Source organism: Chlamydomonas reinhardtii, chromosome 7 (genome assembly GCF_000002595.2).
Source record: "Chlamydomonas reinhardtii strain CC-503 cw92 mt+ chromosome 7, whole genome shotgun sequence".
In the NCBI taxonomy this organism is placed as follows: domain Eukaryota; kingdom Viridiplantae; phylum Chlorophyta; class Chlorophyceae; order Chlamydomonadales; family Chlamydomonadaceae; genus Chlamydomonas; species Chlamydomonas reinhardtii.
The window spans coordinates 1,469,565-1,486,271 of NC_057010.1; the positions used below are offsets into that span (position 1 = coordinate 1,469,565).

Genomic DNA, 16,707 nt, shown 5'->3' on the forward strand with positions numbered 1-16,707 from the left:
ACGCACAAAATGGACACAGTTACATACTTTCCTTCATGTGCCGCACCTCGACGCCCTGGCCAACGCCACTTGACGCCGCGCGGGGCTTGCTCAGTCGCGCAAATTGCGCTATCAAGGGTGGAACACCGCACCGTCCGCACGTCTGCGACAGGACAGCAGCCTACCAGCTACGGCGCAACGCACCTTGCTGCACAGCCGCAGGTTCTGGCTACAGCCACCGCCGCCCCTGCGACACTGCACCTGCGACAGCCAACATCGTAGCCACTGCCACTGCCACCCTGCTACTGCTTGTTGGGCAGCAGCTCCTTGAGCGCGTCCCGACGCCGCCGCCACCGCGCGTCGTCCTTGTACTTGCGCACGCCGCCGCCCGCCCCCGACGACAGCACCACATCCTCCGCCCCGCCCTCATACGCCGCCTCCAGCCCCAGCCCCTCCTCCTCCACGCCCTGCCCCTTGCCATCGATCACCACGCCCTGCCGCACCGTCGCGCGCCGCGGCTTGCGCGGCCGCCGCCCGCCCGCCGCCGCCGCCCGCCGCGCCGCCGCCGCCGCCTCCAGCTCATCTTCCTCATCCTCGCCAAACTCCAACAGCTCCACGTCAGCCACACCATCCAGGTCCTCCTCTTCCGTCTCCTCGCCCTCGCCCTGGGCAGCTGGCCCAGACCGGGCCGCCCGCTTCGCCGCGCGCACGTCCTCCTTCCGCCCCTTCTTCTTCTCCTTCTTCGTAAGCCGCTCCCCCGCCTCCTGCTCCTCCTCCTCGTCGTCCTCCACCTCCGCCCGCCTGGCGGCTGCTCCCGCGCCCGCGCCGCCTCGCCCGCTCGTGCTCGCCGCCGCGCCGCCGTCCCGCTCCACCACCCCTCCACTGCTGCTGCTGCCGCTGCTACCGCCACCCGCAGCGCCAGCACCACTGAAGATGTCCTCTGTGGAGGGGCCCCCAAACACGGCCTCCAGGTCCTGGGGTGTGAGGAAGCGCCACTCGGCCTCGGGCAGGTCGCCCAGCGCCAGGCCGCCCACCGACACGCGGCGCAGGCCCACCACCTTGTTGCCGACCGCCGCGAACATGCGCCGCACCTGGCGGGGGGAGGGGGGGAGCGAGGGGGGGGTTACATTCATGATTAATTAAGAAGTGAAGGCGTAGGCAGGTACAGCAGCATAGTAGACGGGGGGGGGCAGAGCGGGCGAAGCAGGTGGGTGGGCGCATGCGTGGCGCAGGTGTGGTGCGGTGCGGTGTGGCGTGGGTAGTGGGTTGCGGCGGATTACGTGAGTCGGCGGTCAGCGGAGGTAGCTCCCATCCGATCCGGCACTCCCGCTACTGCTCGCACTACTGCACTCCCACTACTGCTGCCCGCACTGCTCCCCCTACTGCTCCCCCCGCTGCCCCCCTGCTCCCCGCACTGCCCCCCCCTGCTCCCACTACTGCTCCCACTACTGCTCCCCGCACTGCTCCCCGCACTGCTCCCCGCACTGCTCCCCGCACTGCTCCCCGCACTGGCCCCCCCTGCTCCCACTACTGCTCCCACTACTGCCCCCCGCACTGCCCCCCCCCTGCTCCCCGCACGTATCCCCAGTAGTGCCCCCCCCCGCACCTGGTGGTAGCGGCCCTCGCAGATGGCCACGCGCGCGCTGCGCTCCCCGGTGCGCTCCAACCGGGCGGGCAGCAGCGGCGAGAAGTCGCCCTGCGCGTTTGGGAGGTGAGGGGAGGGGGGTTATGTGCCCGGGTCCAATGAAACATCATCAGGAAGCCCACCCAGTCACGGACATGCAAGACGAGCGCGCCAGTAGTAATCGGGGCAGGGGGGGCGGCGCGGGGGGCGGGGCGGGGTTGGCCGAATTTGGTGGGTTAGGGCGGGGCCGGTGGGTGGAGAGCTGGCTGTTGGTGGCCGCTGCTATTGGCAGCCCGCGCTGCTCCATTTCCCTGCACCCGGCGCCGCACAGCCCCACAGCCCCACCGCCTGTTCCCGCCGCTCACGCGCCCGCCCACCTCCAGCGTGAGGGTGCCGCTGGCGAACTTCTTGGCCGCCGCCTCCGCCGCCTTGGGGCTCAGCGGGTCAGCCAGGGTCGCCTCATACACCTGGATGGATTTGGCGGGGCACGAGGTTTGGACTTCTGGGCCTTTGGGGCACTGGGATTGCGGCACTGGGTTTGGGCCACTGGGTTTGGGGCCATCTGGTTTCTCCCCAACACGGGGAGGATTTGGGTGGGGCGGGGGCGGGGGCAAAGGCGGGGGCACGGGATAGGGACTGAGGTAGGTCGCGTCAGCTGGCACGGGTCTTGCAGCCACCACAGCCCCAGCCAGCCCCAGCACGTTCTGGTTGCCACAAGCGCCACAGGCACGACGCAGCCCTGCTACAGCCGCCGGCTCCGCCCCGCCGCACCTTCCAGATGCCGCGCTTGGGCGAGTTGATGCGGTGCAGCAGAGTGCCGTCGTCCGTGAGCAGCAGCAGCCCGCTCGTGTCCTTGTCCAGCCGCCCCACACAAGACAGGAACGGCCGCCGCCGCCCGAACCTGCTCCCCAGCACAGGGCGCACATCAGGGGGAGCGCACACAGCAGTGTAAAGTTGGGGGTGCAGGCAGAGGCAGGGGACAGGGTCGCGGCGGGGTGGGGTCAGCGGGGCGGCGCGCGGGGCGGCTCCTCCTCGTACATGCACCAAGGACAAGGAGGGCGGGGAGGCGGCAGGGCGGCAGACAATCCACCACTTACACGGGAGCGCCCGCCCCCGCCCCCGCCCCCACCAACGCCCCCGCCATCGCCAACGCCAACGCCAACGCTAACTCACACACGCACACACGTGACCCCCCATCCCATAAGTATTATCGCTTGCAACTAATGCCTCTGCCTGCACTCCCCTCGTTTTCGTTGGTTTTGGTTTAGTATGGGCTGGTATTTACAACCCACCCCCACCTGTACCACACCCACCTGTACGGCAACAGGTCGTACACAACCGGGTCAGAGACCTTTTCGTCGTCGGGCGCCGTGACCACGTAGCCGGTGGGTTTGTTGATGGCCAGCAGCAGCGGCCCGGGCGGGTCCAGCTCCTCGCCGCCCTCCAGCTCCAGATCCGACCAGGCCACCTTGTCGCCCACCTGGTGCACAGGCGGCAGCAGGAGGGACAGGGCGGGCGGGACAAGGGTCAAGGAGACAGGGGTCACGGAGACAAGGGGTCAAGGGGGCAGGGGTCAAGAGGACAGGGGTAAGGGTACAGGGGCTAAGGGGACAGGGGTTGAGGGAACAGGGTTAAGGCGATGTTAACCTCGTCAGGAACGGCGCGATGGCGCGGGTGTGCGGGGCCATGTTGGCAACGGCGCATGGAGTGATGGAGGCCAAGGGCTCCCTGTTGAGCGTGTAGCCCAGAGCCGCCATGCCCACCGCAGCCACTGCCTGACGTGGAAGCCATCCCGCATCCCTCATTCATCACCCCGCATCCTTTCGCCCAAACCGGACGGCCGGGCGCAGGGCTGCCCCTCGAAACATGCTCTATCGCCAAACCCCCGAACCCCACCCCACCCCACCTTGAGCTTGCCTCCGTCCTTGCGCATCACGTGCCCCTTCTTCACCATCTGCTGGCACTCGCGCCGCTTGCCGTACCCCAGGTTGGCCAGCAGCCGCTCCACACGCATGGGCTTGCCGGGGGAGACTGCGGGATGGGGGAGGGGAGTGGAGGGCAGGGGAAGGGTTGAGGGGCGGGGAAGGTGCAGGAAGGCACACGGTAGGTGAAGCGGAACACGCGGGCAAGCAAGGCCACGCAGAGGAGTGGCAGGGCGAGCGGAGAGCGGTGGGACCTCCCGCGCGACGTGTGGATGACTCCTGGACTCGGGCTGACAGCACAGGTCATCCCCGCAAGCCTACAGCCTACAACGACCCCAGCACGCATTGGACCGCAGCATCTGTGGACCGACCACACCCTACGTACGCAGGTGCAGTCCAAAGTTAGGATGCCTCACCCGCCTCGCCGTCCTCATCATCATCGTCGTCGTCATCTGCCCCGCCCTTCTTCGCGGCCACCACCAGGAGCGCGCCGCGCCTCGGGCAGGGAGGCGCTGTGTGCAGCTGAGGCCGCGGCAGCGCACCTGCAGGGGAGTGAAAGATGCGCGGCAATCTGTCATGGTTCTTGTGTGTGCAGTGTGATTGGGGTGAGGGGGAAGAGTGGGGCCAGCCTGGTGGAACTGCAGGGGAGGGGCCGCGGCGCGCGTTGAGCACCGGGCACGATTTGCGTGGCGTGGCGGCGGCCCGGGGCAACGCGGCCGCTGGCAGGGTCCTGACCCATTTGAGGCTCAATGGTTGTCAACAAATACTCATATGCATTTGCACGAATACCGTTAAGGCGACCGTCGCAAGCCCTCACCAAGTTGCACTCTTACAAACGCTCCATGGCAGCGCGGAACCACAGTAGAGCCGCTTTTCACGCTAACTAGTGGGTTCAATGAGTGTCCTAATTGAGATGATAACATTTCGGAGACTGCCCAACTTCAGTTGAGTTGAGTCTGTGAGTCTAAAAGGAATCCTTCAATATTGAACGGATTTGCACATAACGTAGGCTGATAGTGAAACGCAAATGAACTAAGATACAAACCGAGTTGTGCTGGAAGGAGACAGAACGTCCACCTCAATGCAGCAGCTGGGCCAGCCAGCCTTTTCATAGTTGAAGCATTCCAAAATTTAATCTTCAGTTATACTTATCCACTATAATCACCATGGCGCTCTGCATGCGCTGCTCCTCGACCTCTGCGGTGCAGAAGAGCTCTGCCCGCGGTGTGGCCCTGCGCCCTCGCGTGCAGCGTGCGCCCTTCGTGGCTCAGGCAGTGAGTCGATACAGAAAATCATGGCCGGGGCAGTCGGTGAACTTGCGGTGGACTTGCATCACTTCTGGCATCTCTTGCTCCGTTTACGAAAGCGACACAGGACATTAACAGGCTGAACTACCCTTATGCTCTGTGCGTCGTGTAGTTCTTCGGCAGCAAGGCCAAGCCTGCTCCCAAAGCCGTCAAGCGTGAGACACTTGCGCCGGAGCCCTCGTTCAACCTGCAGCTAGGCCTGCTGGGTCTGTCGGGCGTGTCCTGCTACTACGAGAACTACGGTCTGGGCGGCTTCCTCGGCCTGCTGGGCATCTTCCTGACCATCCAAGCCACCCGGATCAGGTGGGGGTTGGGAAAACGGGGTGGGGGTAGGTCCCAGGGGCAACACAGTGCCTGAAACGCCCTGGTGTTGCCTGCCCTGCCCGACCCACATCCCTTCCCCGCTCTGCCCCACGCCCCAACTGACGCAGGTTCGTCTTCGATGACACTGTAAGTCCGGGAACGCGGGTTGTCGCGAGCGTTGCCTTGATTTTCACACCGCCAAAGCGAGCGGCAACCGTGCAACACCCAACAGGGATGTTGCACGCTGTCGAGGACAGCCTCAGGCCCAAGCACAGTAGCACACCCTACACCGACAGCATCAACCCAATAAGGAAAGACCAGCTTAGCATAATAAGCCACCAGTTCAAGCTATCAGCTGTGAGTCAGTAGCCCCTCACTCCTGTTCGATCTGCGCCCACGCCGCACTCGCACAGGGTCTGGAGGTGCTGCGGGCGGGCCAGGAGAGCGAGAATGTCATTGTGGGCGGCCGCAACCGCTGGGAGTACAGCAGCTTCATCAACTGGGAGTTCTGGTTCCCCGGCTTCCCCGTGCTGGTCTACTTCAAGGTGCGGGTGGCTGCTGTAAGGGGGGTTGGGGGCTGTGGCTGCTGGCGGGGGTTATGGCGGCTGGCGGGGCTGCAGCGGCTGTCCGGTCTGTGGGGGCTGGGGCTTTGGGGGGCTGACCGGTGTGGCAAGGAATGCCGTCGTTCGGCGCCTGAGGCCAGCCGCACCGCGGAGCCGCCTGCGCGTGCACCTACCCAGCCGCCTTGCCCAAGTGGCAAAGCCACCCTCTGGTCTGCGACATACGTTATCCCCTTCCTTACCTTCCTTGGGATTGGAATACCCTACCCTCCTTCTCCTCCCTCGCGCCACCGCCACCGCAGGAGAACCAGACCAAGCCCGAGGGCCAGGTGCACTTCTTCCCCATTATCTTCAACGGCAAGCAGCTGTACGAGGCCATGGTGGAGCGCTGCGGCCCCACCAAGACCAGCGGCCCCAAGTAGAGGAGCTCACTGCGCAGGGGTGCGGGAAACGGCTGGCGGCAGGGCCGCAGTCTGCTGTAAAGCCGGGCATGCATGTTGGTGACTCGGTGGCAGCCATGCGGGACAGGCGGATGCTGCGCGGGCAAGTTTTGCACAAGGCGCTCGCGCAAGAAAGACAGCATATTGATGGCGGCGGTGTTTATGCTGCAGGCGCGCCCTCAGATCGGGGGGTTGAGGCAACGGCATAGTGTGCGTGTGTGTTTGCTCATCTCAACAATCGGAGTCCAAATCGGATGAACTCGCATATTCGTTGTAATTGTTTCAGCGCGAGCGCTACTACTGGCTTTGCTGCTGCAACGAGAATACGCGTCGCTGGGTCAAGTGCAAGAATGCATATTTATTGCGTCGGCTCGAGCTGGATTCAATAGAAAACCTATTGGTTATACGTCAAGACACTACGAGTGTTTAAACCAAGCCACCATCTGTTTTGCGATCTTACGGGGGCAGCTCTAGATCACACCAAGGTCCTCCACAATCAACAATAAAGTATCAAAGAGTCTATCTGCATAGATCTGGGGCGATATGCCTGAGGAACGGGGCAGCGCAGATGCATCGTCGGCCGACTGGAACCGCAGCTTTACACAGTGCTTGGAGCTGCTGAAGGGTCCAGGGGACGAGAGGAGGTGGGTCGGGAAGGGGAACCCGCACTGTTTCACCACCCAACTCAGCACGCACGGAAAACCGGTCAGCACGACTCGTGCGCATGTTGATTTCACCCTTCTAAATGACTCCTGTACCAGGTTTGTGGGGCTGTTGCTGGTGACGCGGCTGCTGCCTCAGGGCAGCGATGACGCGGTCCGGCGTGTGCTGGACGCGCTGGGCTGGACCTTCCTGCAGCGCCTGCTACTGCCGCTGCGGCGACAGGTGCGTACGGTTGGCCGGCGGACTGGGGCTTGGGCCAATGCGGCAATGGCGTGGGCCAAACGGGGGTTAGCCGTCTATGAGGTTAGCATTGTCGGGTGGGGTCACGCTTTTGCGTGACACGCGAGTGGCAGGGGTGTCGGGGCGGGGCAGGAGTCGCAGCTGTCTCCCTCGCCAGCCCCATCGCCGCCACACGTCGAATGCGCGGCCCACTGACGCAAGTGAGGCCATGCTACGCCGTGTCCTTGACCGCTGCAGCCTTCTGCCGCGGGCTCTGCGGCGGCGGCTGCGGGGGACGCCGCCACGCAGCAGGCCTCGTGTGTGGGCCTGGCGCTGTCCATCCTGGCGGCCGCCTGCCGCCTCCCGGACGTGGCGGCGGGGGCGGAGGTGCGGGAAAACCTGCCGCTCATGCTGCGGGTGCGTGGAGGGACGGATCAGAGAGTGGTGGGGTGGGTAACAGCACAAGGCCATCACAGACGGGGGCACTCCTTGTAACGGGAACTCCTAGCGGGATGCGGGCGAGCTGCCTTTCCGACATGGTGATTGTGTAGTGTGCACCCTATGACAGGGGGCTTCCAGCGGTGTGTGGGGGCGCTGATGGGTCGTACGGTTGCGTTCATGTTGCTGCGGGCCACTCATGTTTACTGCCACGCACCGTCCGCAGGTGATTCGCATGGGCGGCGTCGGCCCGGTGCTCACAGCCTCAGGCGTGGCGCTGCCGGCCGCCGACGCCGCCGCCGACGCCGCCGCAGTTACCGACGCACTGGAGTGCCTGGTGGCGGCGGCGGCCGCCTGCCCTTCCGCCACGTGCGCAGTGCTGGACGGCGCAGACGCGCTCGGGGCAGTTGCAGAGGCGCTGGCACGCATGGCAGCCGTGCTGGCGGCTCCGGCTGCAGCAGAAGGCGGCGGCGGCACCGCCGCCGCCGGGTCGGGTGCAGGCGACGAGGAGAGGCGAGTGCTGGAGGCGGCGGCACACAGCGGCGCGCTGCTGGCCATGGCCCTGCTGGAGCGGCTGGTCACAGGTACGGCGGCGGCGGCTGTAGCACCTGGGTCCCCGGCCGCACAGAGCGCGGCCGGGAGGGCTGTAACGCTGCTATCAGAGCACCCGGCGGCGGCGGCCAAGGCTGTAGCGGCTCTGGCGCAGCTGGTGGGCAACCGGCGCTTGCTTGCTAGCCCTCAGGCGAAGCCCCCGGCTGCACCGGCGGAGCCGCCGGCGGGCGGGGCTGCAGCTCGCAGTGGCAGTGGCAGTGGCAGTAGCGCGGCTGGCGGCGGAAGCAGTGGCAGCGGCGGCGGCGGCGGGGCGGCGCAGCTACAGCTCGAGGCCATGCATTTGCTACTGCTGCTGCTGCGGGCGTGCCAGGAGCAGGCCGTTACTGCCGCTTCGGCGGAGCTGCGCCGCCTAGACGCTGCTATTGCCGCCCCTCCCCTGCAGATGCGGCAGCAGCAGCAGCAACAGCTACAGCTGCTACAGCCAGGCAGCTGGTCGGCGGCGGTGCGGCGGGGCCTGGGGTGGGTGCTGCGCAGCCGTGCGCCGCCCGCGCTCAAGCACGCGGCTATTGAGCTGGCAGCACTCACGGTCGGGGTGGTGGGTGAGGCGTGGCTGCTGGGTGCAGGCCAGGCCCAGGCCCAGGCTCAGGCGGGGGCTCAGGTCGGCCTGGGTCAGGAGCAGGGCAAGGGGCAGGGCCCGGCGGCGGACGACCAGCCCGGGGCCTTCCTGCAGCTTGTTGTGGAGGTCGTCAAGGTAGGGACTAGGGAGGCAGGGACCGAGGGAAGTGGCGCTGACTGCTGGGGCTAGTGCGGTGGTGCGGTGGAATGGAGGTGTGCCAGCCGCAGCACGGCCGGCACCGGAGCGGTTGTGACCAGGGGATGCAAGTGCAATGGTCGCAGGTGTGCGCAGCTGCAGATGACAGTGGTTGCAAAGGATACAGCTGCAGTATTTTTTGGGGGCAGTACCGTAGTTGCAGGGCCAAGGGCGTTTGCCAGTTGCAGTGTACTGTACGCCCACCGCGCGCACGCCGCCCTGTCTTCGACTTGACCTCGTAGATTGAATTGGGCATGCTACTGCACGACGCCATGCACCCGCACCGCCCCGTGCCGGCCGGCGCCGCGCCCGGCAGCCTCCGCAGCGCCTCACGCGGCCAGGCGGCGGCGCCGCAGCCCTCGCAGCGGCTGCTGGACGAGCTGGCGCAGCGCGCCGCCAAGCTGCGGGCGGAGGAGGAGGCAGCTGCCAGGAAGGCAGCGGAAGCTGCCGTGGCGGCTGGCGCGGCGGAGACGGGGCAAATTGGTGGTGGCAGCGGCGGCGGCGGCGGCGGCGGCGCGCCTGCGGCGCTGCCTGCTGCTGGCGCGGTGCAGGCGGACGCCGAGGCTATGGAGGTGGAGTCTGACGACCCCACAGGCTCGGCAACAGCAGGCGCTGCAGCAGCGCCGGCTGCTGCTACAGCCGCTGCAGGCGCTACTACAGCCGGCGATGGCCGCATGCTGGCGGGTGAGCGGGCGCTGCTGCTGCTGCCGGCGTGCTACAGCCTGCTGGAGAGCTGCGTGGGCGCGGTGGCGGCGGATGCGGCGGCGGGCGACGACGAAGACGACGGTGGCGGGGATGCAATGGAGCGGGATGAACCCGCGGAGCTGCGGCGGGCGCAGCCGGAGCTTTCGGAAGCGGTGCTGAGGGTGAGTGTGTCGGGTGTGGAGTGGGGGCCCAATCAAAGGCAAATCGGAACAGGTGGGAGGTCGAAGCGAGCTTGTCAAGACGACAGGGCGTGGCCGGGTAAGGCATGCCGAGCGCCAAAGGAGCAATGCGTCGGGGGGGCACGTGCCGACTTGGGACAGACCTTACGGCTAGCTGATCCTTTATGCCCGCTCTTGTCGCTCTTGTCGGCCTCTCCTCCGCCTCACAGCACGCGATGCGCACCTTCCACGAGGTCTCGGAGACGCTGCTAGAATTCTTCGAGGCCGCAGCGGGCGGCCCGGCAGGCAGCTCGGCGGCGCCCGGCACCGCCACCGCCGCCGAGCCCGGGTCCGTGGCGACGGCGGCGGCGGCGGCCGCTTCCGACCCCGAGGAGGAGCCGGTGCAGGTGCCGGCGGTGCTGCTGCTGGGCGCGGCGCGGGTGCTGGGGCGATATTTTGCTGAGGCACCGCAGGTGCGTGCAGCTCTTCACTGTGTAGTTTGGCTTGCTGTGTTGCCTTGTGTGAGTGCTCTGACTCCGTGTTGCTCTGCGTGGCACCTTTCCAGCACGGTTAGCCGAGCTGTTACGGCAGCATGTGCAGTGTGGGAAAACTAGCTTTGTTGCTCTCCTTTTGCGTGGCCCCGCTCCAGCACGGTGAGCCACTTCATCATGGTATGTGCGTTGCGGGAAAACGACGAGGGACCCTTGACCTAGAGGCTCACTTGCAGCGTACCATGTGTGTCGTGCTTGCTGCCTCAGGCAATGCTGTCCGAAAAGGTGCTGGCGGCGCTGCCTGCGGTCATGGCAGTGCGGAGCGAGGCGGCGGCGGCGGCGGCGGCTGGGGGCGTAGGGCCGAGCGAGGAGGATGCATACGCGCTGACCTTCCTGCTGCCAGGGCTTCTGCAGGTGCGAGCGGCCGGGAGGAGGAGGGAATGGGTGATCGAAATGATAACGGGCACACACGCTTTGGCGTGTCCGGCTTTGCGGTCAAAGCCCTCTGACCTACGGTATCTGCCTTATCAAGACCTTGCACTTGCGCCTTCGCCTGGCCCCGCGTGCTTGCTGTGTTTAGACGTGCGGCCACCTGAGCAATGCACCCATGTGATCATGGCCACGCCCATGTCTACACAGGTCACGGTAAACAGTCGCTTTGCTGCATCGCATACACTGTCTTTGCGCTATATTTTCCTTGTGCTCTTTAACACAGGTCACGGGTGAGGGCTGCCAGGGCCGGGCCGAGGCGTGCAAGGCGCTGCAGGCGGTTCCGGCAGCGCTGGAGGCGTGTGTGGCGTACCTAGGGCACTGCGTGCGTCGCGACGCCGCCGCCGCCGCCTTCCTGGACGCGCGCCTGCCGCACCCGCAGCAGACGCAAGGTGGGAACTGCGTGAGGTCGGCGCCTTGGCTTGCTGGCAGCATCCTGAGCACACGCGGAGCGTGTGCGATACTCTGGCCGCATGATGCTGCAGTTCGCATGTGCCGAAGGGTATGACGGTTTGCGCTGACATCATTGTTGCTGCATATCTGCAGGGACAGCTGCGGAAGCGGAAGCGGCGACGGTGGCGGCCGTCCGCGCGTCTCCGGCGCTGGCAGCGGCGTGCGCCGAGGCCGCGTCTGCGGAGGCGGGCCTGGCTGATGTGTGCATGCTGCTGTGCAACCTGGTGCAGCCGGCAGCGCTGGCGGCGGCGTGCGGGCGGCGCGCCGGCACCGCGGGTAAGTGCCCGGCTGCATGACTCATGTGGCTGCTTGCTTATGAAGGGAGCCGATGTGATTGATAATGTGGATGGCACATACGGCGGCGTGCATGCGCACGCTAACGGGGTTATGTTGCTGTGTATGCGTGTGGGCAGGCGGTGCGGCCGATGGCGCCTGGGCCGCGGTGCGGAGGACTGTCGGCAGCGCGGGCCCGGGTGCTGTTGCCGCCGTGGAGGCTGCTGCTACAGCCGGTGCGGCGGAGCTGTCACCGGTGCTGGCACTGCTGCAGCCGGCGGTCTGGCTGGTGGTGCGGTGGGCGGAGGCGCGGAACCGCACATTGCAGGTTTGTGCAAGAGTGGGGGCAAGGCACTACTTTCTGCATCATGCTATCTCAAGTTCGTCGAGTCACTTGCAGATATGACCAATACCGTAACGCATCGCATCGCCTTCACTCTCAGGTTCTGGCGGGGCTGGACGTGCTTGTGTCGAGTCGCAGCGGCGGCGCCAGCAGCCGCGGTACCAGCGGCGATGCGGGCGCAGAGTGCGCGGCGGCGCGGGCACTGGCAGCGGTGCAGCTGGCGCCGCGCGCGCTCCTCTGCCCCGCCTGCCTCGCATCCATCGCTGTCGCCGCCACCATGCGGCGCCTCGCCGACGCGTCACCCGGCCCCTTGCCTTCGACTGGGCCACAGCACGCCAGCAGCCCTGTGGCCGGGGCAGCCGCGGCCATCCTGCCGCCGGCGCTGATCGAGGGCGTGTGCCGGTTAGCCGTGGCAGCGGCGGCGTCGGGTGCTTCATTGGAACTGGCGTCGCTGCAAAGGGCCTTGGAAGCCAGCGAGGAGTGGCGTCAGACAGAGGAGCGGCTACTGCAGCGAGCGCGGGGCCAGGACAGCTGCCAGCCATCTGGGTCGGCACCGGCGGGGCCGGAGGTGGACATGGGCGGGGAGGGTGGTGTGCCGGAGGGCGTGCGGGCCGGATGGCTGACGGCGGCGGCGGCACACGCCGACTTTGCAGGTGACGGTGTGGCGTGCTGGGAGCGGCTTCTGGGGGCGCTGGCGCAGGTGGTGGAAGTGAGCGATGCGGCGCGGGCGCTGGCACGGGCGGCGCCAGCGGTTCAGGGGCTGGCTTCAGCCGCGGCGGCGGTGCAGGCGGCAGGGGTCGGCGGGGCAGGAAGAGGCGGCGCGGGGCCGGCCGTGTCGGGTCCGGCGCGGGAGCTGCTGCAGGATGTGAACCTGGCGCTGTTGCTACAGGTGGTGGCGGCGGCGGGGCGGTGAGAGCAGTGCCGTGAGGGGTACCGGAGGTCCGGAGCGGTAGTGGGAGATGAGGCGGCGAGGGGGGAGCAGCGGCGTGGACTGTGCCATAAGCTGGACAGTGGCTGTAAGCCTCCTTCCCCAAACCCCACAGACCCCGCAGCACACCGCCGGCCGTAACACTGATAGCAAGATAAGATAAGATAAGATCACACATACGGTACTATTACATTGCGGCTGTGGCGCCGGCATGACTCCCTGACGCTCTCGGTCCCGGTTGACCGCATCACACCATCCTTGAACATCGCAACAGCTGCAATCGCCATGTGGGCATGTTTCCAGATACCTAGCTTGGCATGTTAACCGGCGCGTCGCGGCATCCTGGAAGGACCAGGGTCTGGCCTGGCGCCGTAGCCTGACTTATCGCTGTAGACCAATGCATCGTGCCGTGGCCCGCCCAAGGGCCCGCCGTGGCCGGCGGCCGTCGCTTGTCAACCCAAAATCATAAACATGCATACAAGTTGAATGGACGAAATCACCACACCCAGTGAATTGACACAGGGAAGTATGAAGCCGCGCACCTTGCGTCTCTTCATGGCCGCCTCTCAACCTGCACTCGTCAATACGGGAATCCCCTGGAACAATTTCTCACTTCCCTATGCACATCATACAAGATCATACTCAACAACCCTCGCACTGTTCCATTGCACACACTTACATTCGCGGCCTGTGCCCTCCCCTCCCTTCCCTAGCTCATCCCGCCACGCCACGCCGCGCGCAGTGCTCTCCTCTTCCACCCTCTCCACCCTCCACCCAACACCACTTCCGCTGCGCCTCACCTGATCACGCTCGCCCTAATCTACTGGCCCCTCCCAACCCTTGCGCCCTCGCCCTCCTCGTCGGGCCCGGGCATGCCGGTACCCTGCACGATCACCCACCCCATCATCTTCATGCAGCACGTCCAACCGCCCACCCTCCCTGCCCCTTCATCGCCACGCCACGCCGTCCATGACCACGTCCAAGTGCTCCACCCCCAGCAGCGCCGCCAGCTGGTGCTCGCCCAGCAGTGCCGCGCGCGGCGAGTGGCTGAGCGCGCGCGCGCGGTAGCTCATGCTGCTGCAGCTCCACTCCGCCAAGTGCACCGTGCGCAACGTACGCCACAGCTCAGCGCCGCTGCCAGGCTGCTGCTGCGACTGCTGCTGTTGCTGCTGTTGTCCAGGCGCGGTCGTAGAAACGGTGGCGGAGCTGGGCTGGAGCGGCGCAGATTTTTGCGGCTGGTCGCCAAGCCCAGGCGCTGTCGCGCTGGCGAGCGGCGGGTGCCCCGCCCTCCCGGCTGCTCGCGCAAACGCCGCATCTGCGCCTCCCGCTCTGGACCTGCCACTGCCGCTACTGCTGCTACTGCTGCTACTGCTGCTACTGCCGCCTAGCTGCGCACGCGCGCCTGCTGACACCGCTGCGCTCTGCGCCGCCGCCATCACGACCTCCACCTGGGCCTCGGCCTCCCCATCCGACGACTCTGCTCCTGGCCTTGTCCTGGTCCCTGGCCCGCCCTCCTCGCCTACCAGCGGCGCTGCCTTCCCCGCCTGTCTCGCCCCAGGCACAGCCAAAGGGGCTGCCTGCCGCACGGCCCGCTCCCACGCGCCCTCCTCCACCAGCTGCTCCAGCCTGGCCAGGTTGCCTGTGACCAGCTGCACACGCCCACCGCCACCCGAGCCGCGCGCGGGACCGGTGCTGCCACGTGCTGATGCGTCCGCTGCCTCGCCGCGCGCCGCCGCCGCCTCACGGACCACTCGCGCCACCACCTCGCACCAGCTCTCCTCAAACACCGGGATAAGCGCGGGCGATGACGGCTGCACCGACGCGGCCCAGACGCGCTGCAGCTCCGCTGCCGCCGCCGCCGTCCCGGAGCTGCCGCCGCTGCTGCTGTTGCTGCTACTGCTTGCGGAGCCTGCTGCTGCTGCCTGCTCTTGACCGCCTGCATAAGACTGAGGCTGTTGCTGCTGCTGCTGCTGCTGCTGCTGCTGCTGCGGGCTGGGGATGAGGCCGCAGCGCTCCATGACGCGGAGGCCCAGCGCCGGCGGCAGTGTGGACGTGAGCAGCAGCGGGCTTGCGGCGGGGCGGCTGCAGCCCTTGAGCGCCTCCACCGCCGTCACGTGCGGCCGTACAGCCTCCAGGCAGGCCTGAGAGCGGGAGAGCGGGAGCGCGAGAGCTTGGACGCGGGCCAATCACAGGGCCGTGTCGGCCGCAGGCCCACCTTGACCAACTCCGGTGCCAACCCATGCACCGGAAGAGCTGTCGTTTTGGCAGAGAACAAACAGGTCACCCGAGCGCAACGGACGACCCACCTGCAGCTCCTGCTCATCCGCCATGAGTGCGGTCTGCGCTGCCGCGAAGGCGCCACGTGTCCGTGCCAACAGCTCATCCCGCCCGCCGCGCTGCTGCGCCGCGACGGCGCTGAACCCGCTTGGTTGCGGCGCCTGGGCTGTTGTGCCGTGTTGTCCGCCCGCTTGTTGTTGCTGTTGTTGCGCTTGCTGCGCTTGCAGCTGCGCCTGCTCCTCCTCCAAAGACCAGCGCAGCAGGCACGAGTCCATAACCACAGGCCTGGCGCGGGAGGGAAGCAACGACGCAGCCATCGGCGTGCCTCAATACCACGGTACCACCCAAGATGCATCATACCATCACAGAGCAAACACCACCATGCTACCGTATTATGTGGAGCCGTTTGCATCTCAATGGCTGCAGCGTTGCGCAGTCCCGCAACTCGCCGCTGGGCCATCGCGAGGCGTTCTGCGGGGCCTCTCACCAGTGCTCCGCGATCTCCGCGACCAGCAGCGGCCGGCTGCCGCTGTGCCGCACCGCGCGGCCCACCACCGGGCCCTCCCTGCCCGCAGTGCTGCGGGCGCCTGCATAGATACGTAAGAAACACGCGCACAAATGGTTCGTGTTTCCACAGCCCCCAGGGCCTCCAGGCCCCGTAGTGCAATACGGTAGCCCAGTTCTGCGGTGGACCCTGTGCTCCCCCCTCCAGCGCAGGCTGGCGCCCAATGGCCCTCTCCCACTTCTCCCACTTCTCCGACTTCTCCTACTTAAGCCGGCCAAGCAGCACCTCAACCAGCCCGCCCGCAACGCCCGCGGCTCCCATGCCCCGCGTACGATAGCGCAACCCACAACTTACAACCCACCGCCCACAGCGCCCACGGCCACATCCCAAATCCCAAATCCCAAATCCCACAGCAGCAGCCCATGGCGGCGGCCGCCGCGCCTGCGCCACGCACCAATGACTCCCTCGTCCGCCAGCAGGCGCACCAGCACCACAGCCTGGTGCGGCTCGGCCAGCACCGGCAGGATGGGGCGGGCCTTCTCCACGTACAGCGCCACCGGCCCGACCTGCGGGGCCGACAGGGGGTTGCAGACATGATGCGTGCGTGTACTTGAGATGATGCTGGTACATGTGCAGCGCTCAGTCCGGGCCAGCTAGCGCTGGCCCGCGCCAGCACACGGCGCGTGCGCCGGGCAGGGTGCTGTAGGCATGCGCACGCACGCAATGCATACACACACGCGCACACGTTTGCGCGGCACGCCTCGCACCGTCGCCCTTACTACAGGTGACCCCAGCCTTCTTCAGTGATCCCGCCCAATCCCGCCTACCACTCGCTCCGGCCACAGCGTGCCCGCAGCGTCGTAAGCCGCACGGACAATGAGGGGCGCCAGGTCCGCCACCGAGTCAAGGCTAAAAGCCAACACGTCGCACGTCGCTGCGCTCGCTGACACGCTGCGGACTTCTGCATGTGAAGGTCTATGTTTGATGTGGAAGGCGTGAAGGCTTCGCGCACCAGGCGCGACGGAGCGCCGGGCGCCCGAAGCGCACTGACGCGCGCTAGAACCCCGTAAGATCATCCGTATGTGAACGCAATTAGGCAACTATACTACAGTTAACGGGCTGCGATAGGGCGTTCGCGACCGATCTCCGTCTCGCGAGTCGATGCAAGCATGGCGTGCCTCGGCCCCTCGGCCGCTCCAACAAAACGATGGGCGCTTGGCGAGTACTTTCGGCGCTATTACAGAGCGATGCAGATGACAGTGCTTCG

At 66.7% G+C, this 16,707-nt stretch overlaps 4 protein-coding genes across 4 annotated transcripts; 2 read left to right on the forward strand and 2 right to left on the reverse strand.

Annotated features, from left to right (window-relative positions):
* Positions 1-7: 7 nt before the first annotated feature.
* Positions 8-4,531, reverse strand: CHLRE_07g323550v5 (uncharacterized protein). Its single transcript, XM_043064006.1, has 8 exons — positions 4,343-4,531; positions 3,942-4,067; positions 3,510-3,634; positions 2,917-3,083; positions 2,375-2,504; positions 1,981-2,070; positions 1,586-1,675; positions 8-1,070 (listed from the first exon to the last, which is right to left on the reverse strand). Exons 1-8 carry the CDS (start codon positions 4,446-4,448, stop codon positions 282-284), a joined length of 1,623 nt encoding a protein of 540 aa, XP_042922574.1. The 5' UTR covers positions 4,449-4,531; the 3' UTR covers positions 8-281.
* Positions 4,532-4,661: 130 nt separating this feature from the next.
* On the forward strand, positions 4,662-6,578 carry CHLRE_07g323600v5 (uncharacterized protein). Its single transcript, XM_001700820.2, has 5 exons — positions 4,662-4,799; positions 4,945-5,135; positions 5,264-5,282; positions 5,549-5,680; positions 5,998-6,578. Exons 1-5 carry the CDS (start codon positions 4,692-4,694, stop codon positions 6,115-6,117), a joined length of 570 nt encoding a protein of 189 aa, XP_001700872.1. The 5' UTR covers positions 4,662-4,691; the 3' UTR covers positions 6,118-6,578.
* Positions 6,579-6,641: 63 nt separating this feature from the next.
* On the forward strand, positions 6,642-12,762 carry CHLRE_07g323650v5 (uncharacterized protein). The gene is made up of 11 exons (XM_043064007.1): positions 6,642-6,779; positions 6,897-7,020; positions 7,276-7,434; positions 7,682-8,758; positions 9,061-9,684; positions 9,912-10,154; positions 10,440-10,586; positions 10,888-11,053; positions 11,208-11,390; positions 11,528-11,715; positions 11,831-12,762. Exons 1-11 carry the CDS (start codon positions 6,679-6,681, stop codon positions 12,641-12,643), a joined length of 3,825 nt encoding a protein of 1,274 aa, XP_042922575.1. The 5' UTR covers positions 6,642-6,678; the 3' UTR covers positions 12,644-12,762.
* A 71-nt stretch (positions 12,763-12,833) lies between these two features.
* On the reverse strand, positions 12,834-16,681 carry CHLRE_07g323700v5 (uncharacterized protein). The gene is made up of 5 exons (XM_043064008.1): positions 16,268-16,681; positions 15,895-16,006; positions 15,423-15,522; positions 14,965-15,220; positions 12,834-14,799 (listed from the first exon to the last, which is right to left on the reverse strand). Exons 1-5 carry the CDS (start codon positions 16,514-16,516, stop codon positions 13,606-13,608), a joined length of 1,911 nt encoding a protein of 636 aa, XP_042922576.1. The 5' UTR covers positions 16,517-16,681; the 3' UTR covers positions 12,834-13,605.
* Between the last annotated feature and the right edge of the window lie 26 nt (positions 16,682-16,707).

Coding starts and splice junctions, on each gene's coding strand:
- CHLRE_07g323600v5 (XM_001700820.2), top strand. CDS start 4,692: ATGGCGCTCTGCATGCGCTGCTCCTCGACCTCTGCGGTGCAGAAGAGC. Junction 4,800..4,944: donor CGCCCTTCGTGGCTCAGGCA/GTGAGTCGATAC, acceptor TGCGTCGTGTAG/TTCTTCGGCAGCAAGGCCAA. Junction 5,681..5,997: donor CCGTGCTGGTCTACTTCAAG/GTGCGGGTGGCT, acceptor CCGCCACCGCAG/GAGAACCAGACCAAGCCCGA.
- CHLRE_07g323700v5 (XM_043064008.1), bottom strand. CDS start 16,516: ATGATCTTACGGGGTTCTAGCGCGCGTCAGTGCGCTTCGGGCGCCCGG. Junction 16,007..16,267: donor CGCTGTGGCCGGAGCGAGTG/GTAGGCGGGATT, acceptor TCGGCCCCGCAG/GTCGGGCCGGTGGCGCTGTA. Junction 14,800..14,964: donor CGGATGAGCAGGAGCTGCAG/GTGGGTCGTCCG, acceptor TCCCGCTCTCAG/GCCTGCCTGGAGGCTGTACG.
- CHLRE_07g323550v5 (XM_043064006.1), bottom strand. CDS start 4,448: ATGTTATCATCTCAATTAGGACACTCATTGAACCCACTAGTTAGCGTG. Junction 3,084..3,509: donor AGGACGGAGGCAAGCTCAAG/GTGGGGTGGGGT, acceptor CCTGTGCACCAG/GTGGGCGACAAGGTGGCCTG. Junction 2,505..2,916: donor TACGACCTGTTGCCGTACAG/GTGGGTGTGGTA, acceptor GCTGGGGAGCAG/GTTCGGGCGGCGGCGGCCGT.
- CHLRE_07g323650v5 (XM_043064007.1), top strand. CDS start 6,679: ATGCCTGAGGAACGGGGCAGCGCAGATGCATCGTCGGCCGACTGGAAC. Junction 7,021..7,275: donor TACTGCCGCTGCGGCGACAG/GTGCGTACGGTT, acceptor TGACCGCTGCAG/CCTTCTGCCGCGGGCTCTGC. Junction 10,587..10,887: donor TGCTGCCAGGGCTTCTGCAG/GTGCGAGCGGCC, acceptor TCTTTAACACAG/GTCACGGGTGAGGGCTGCCA.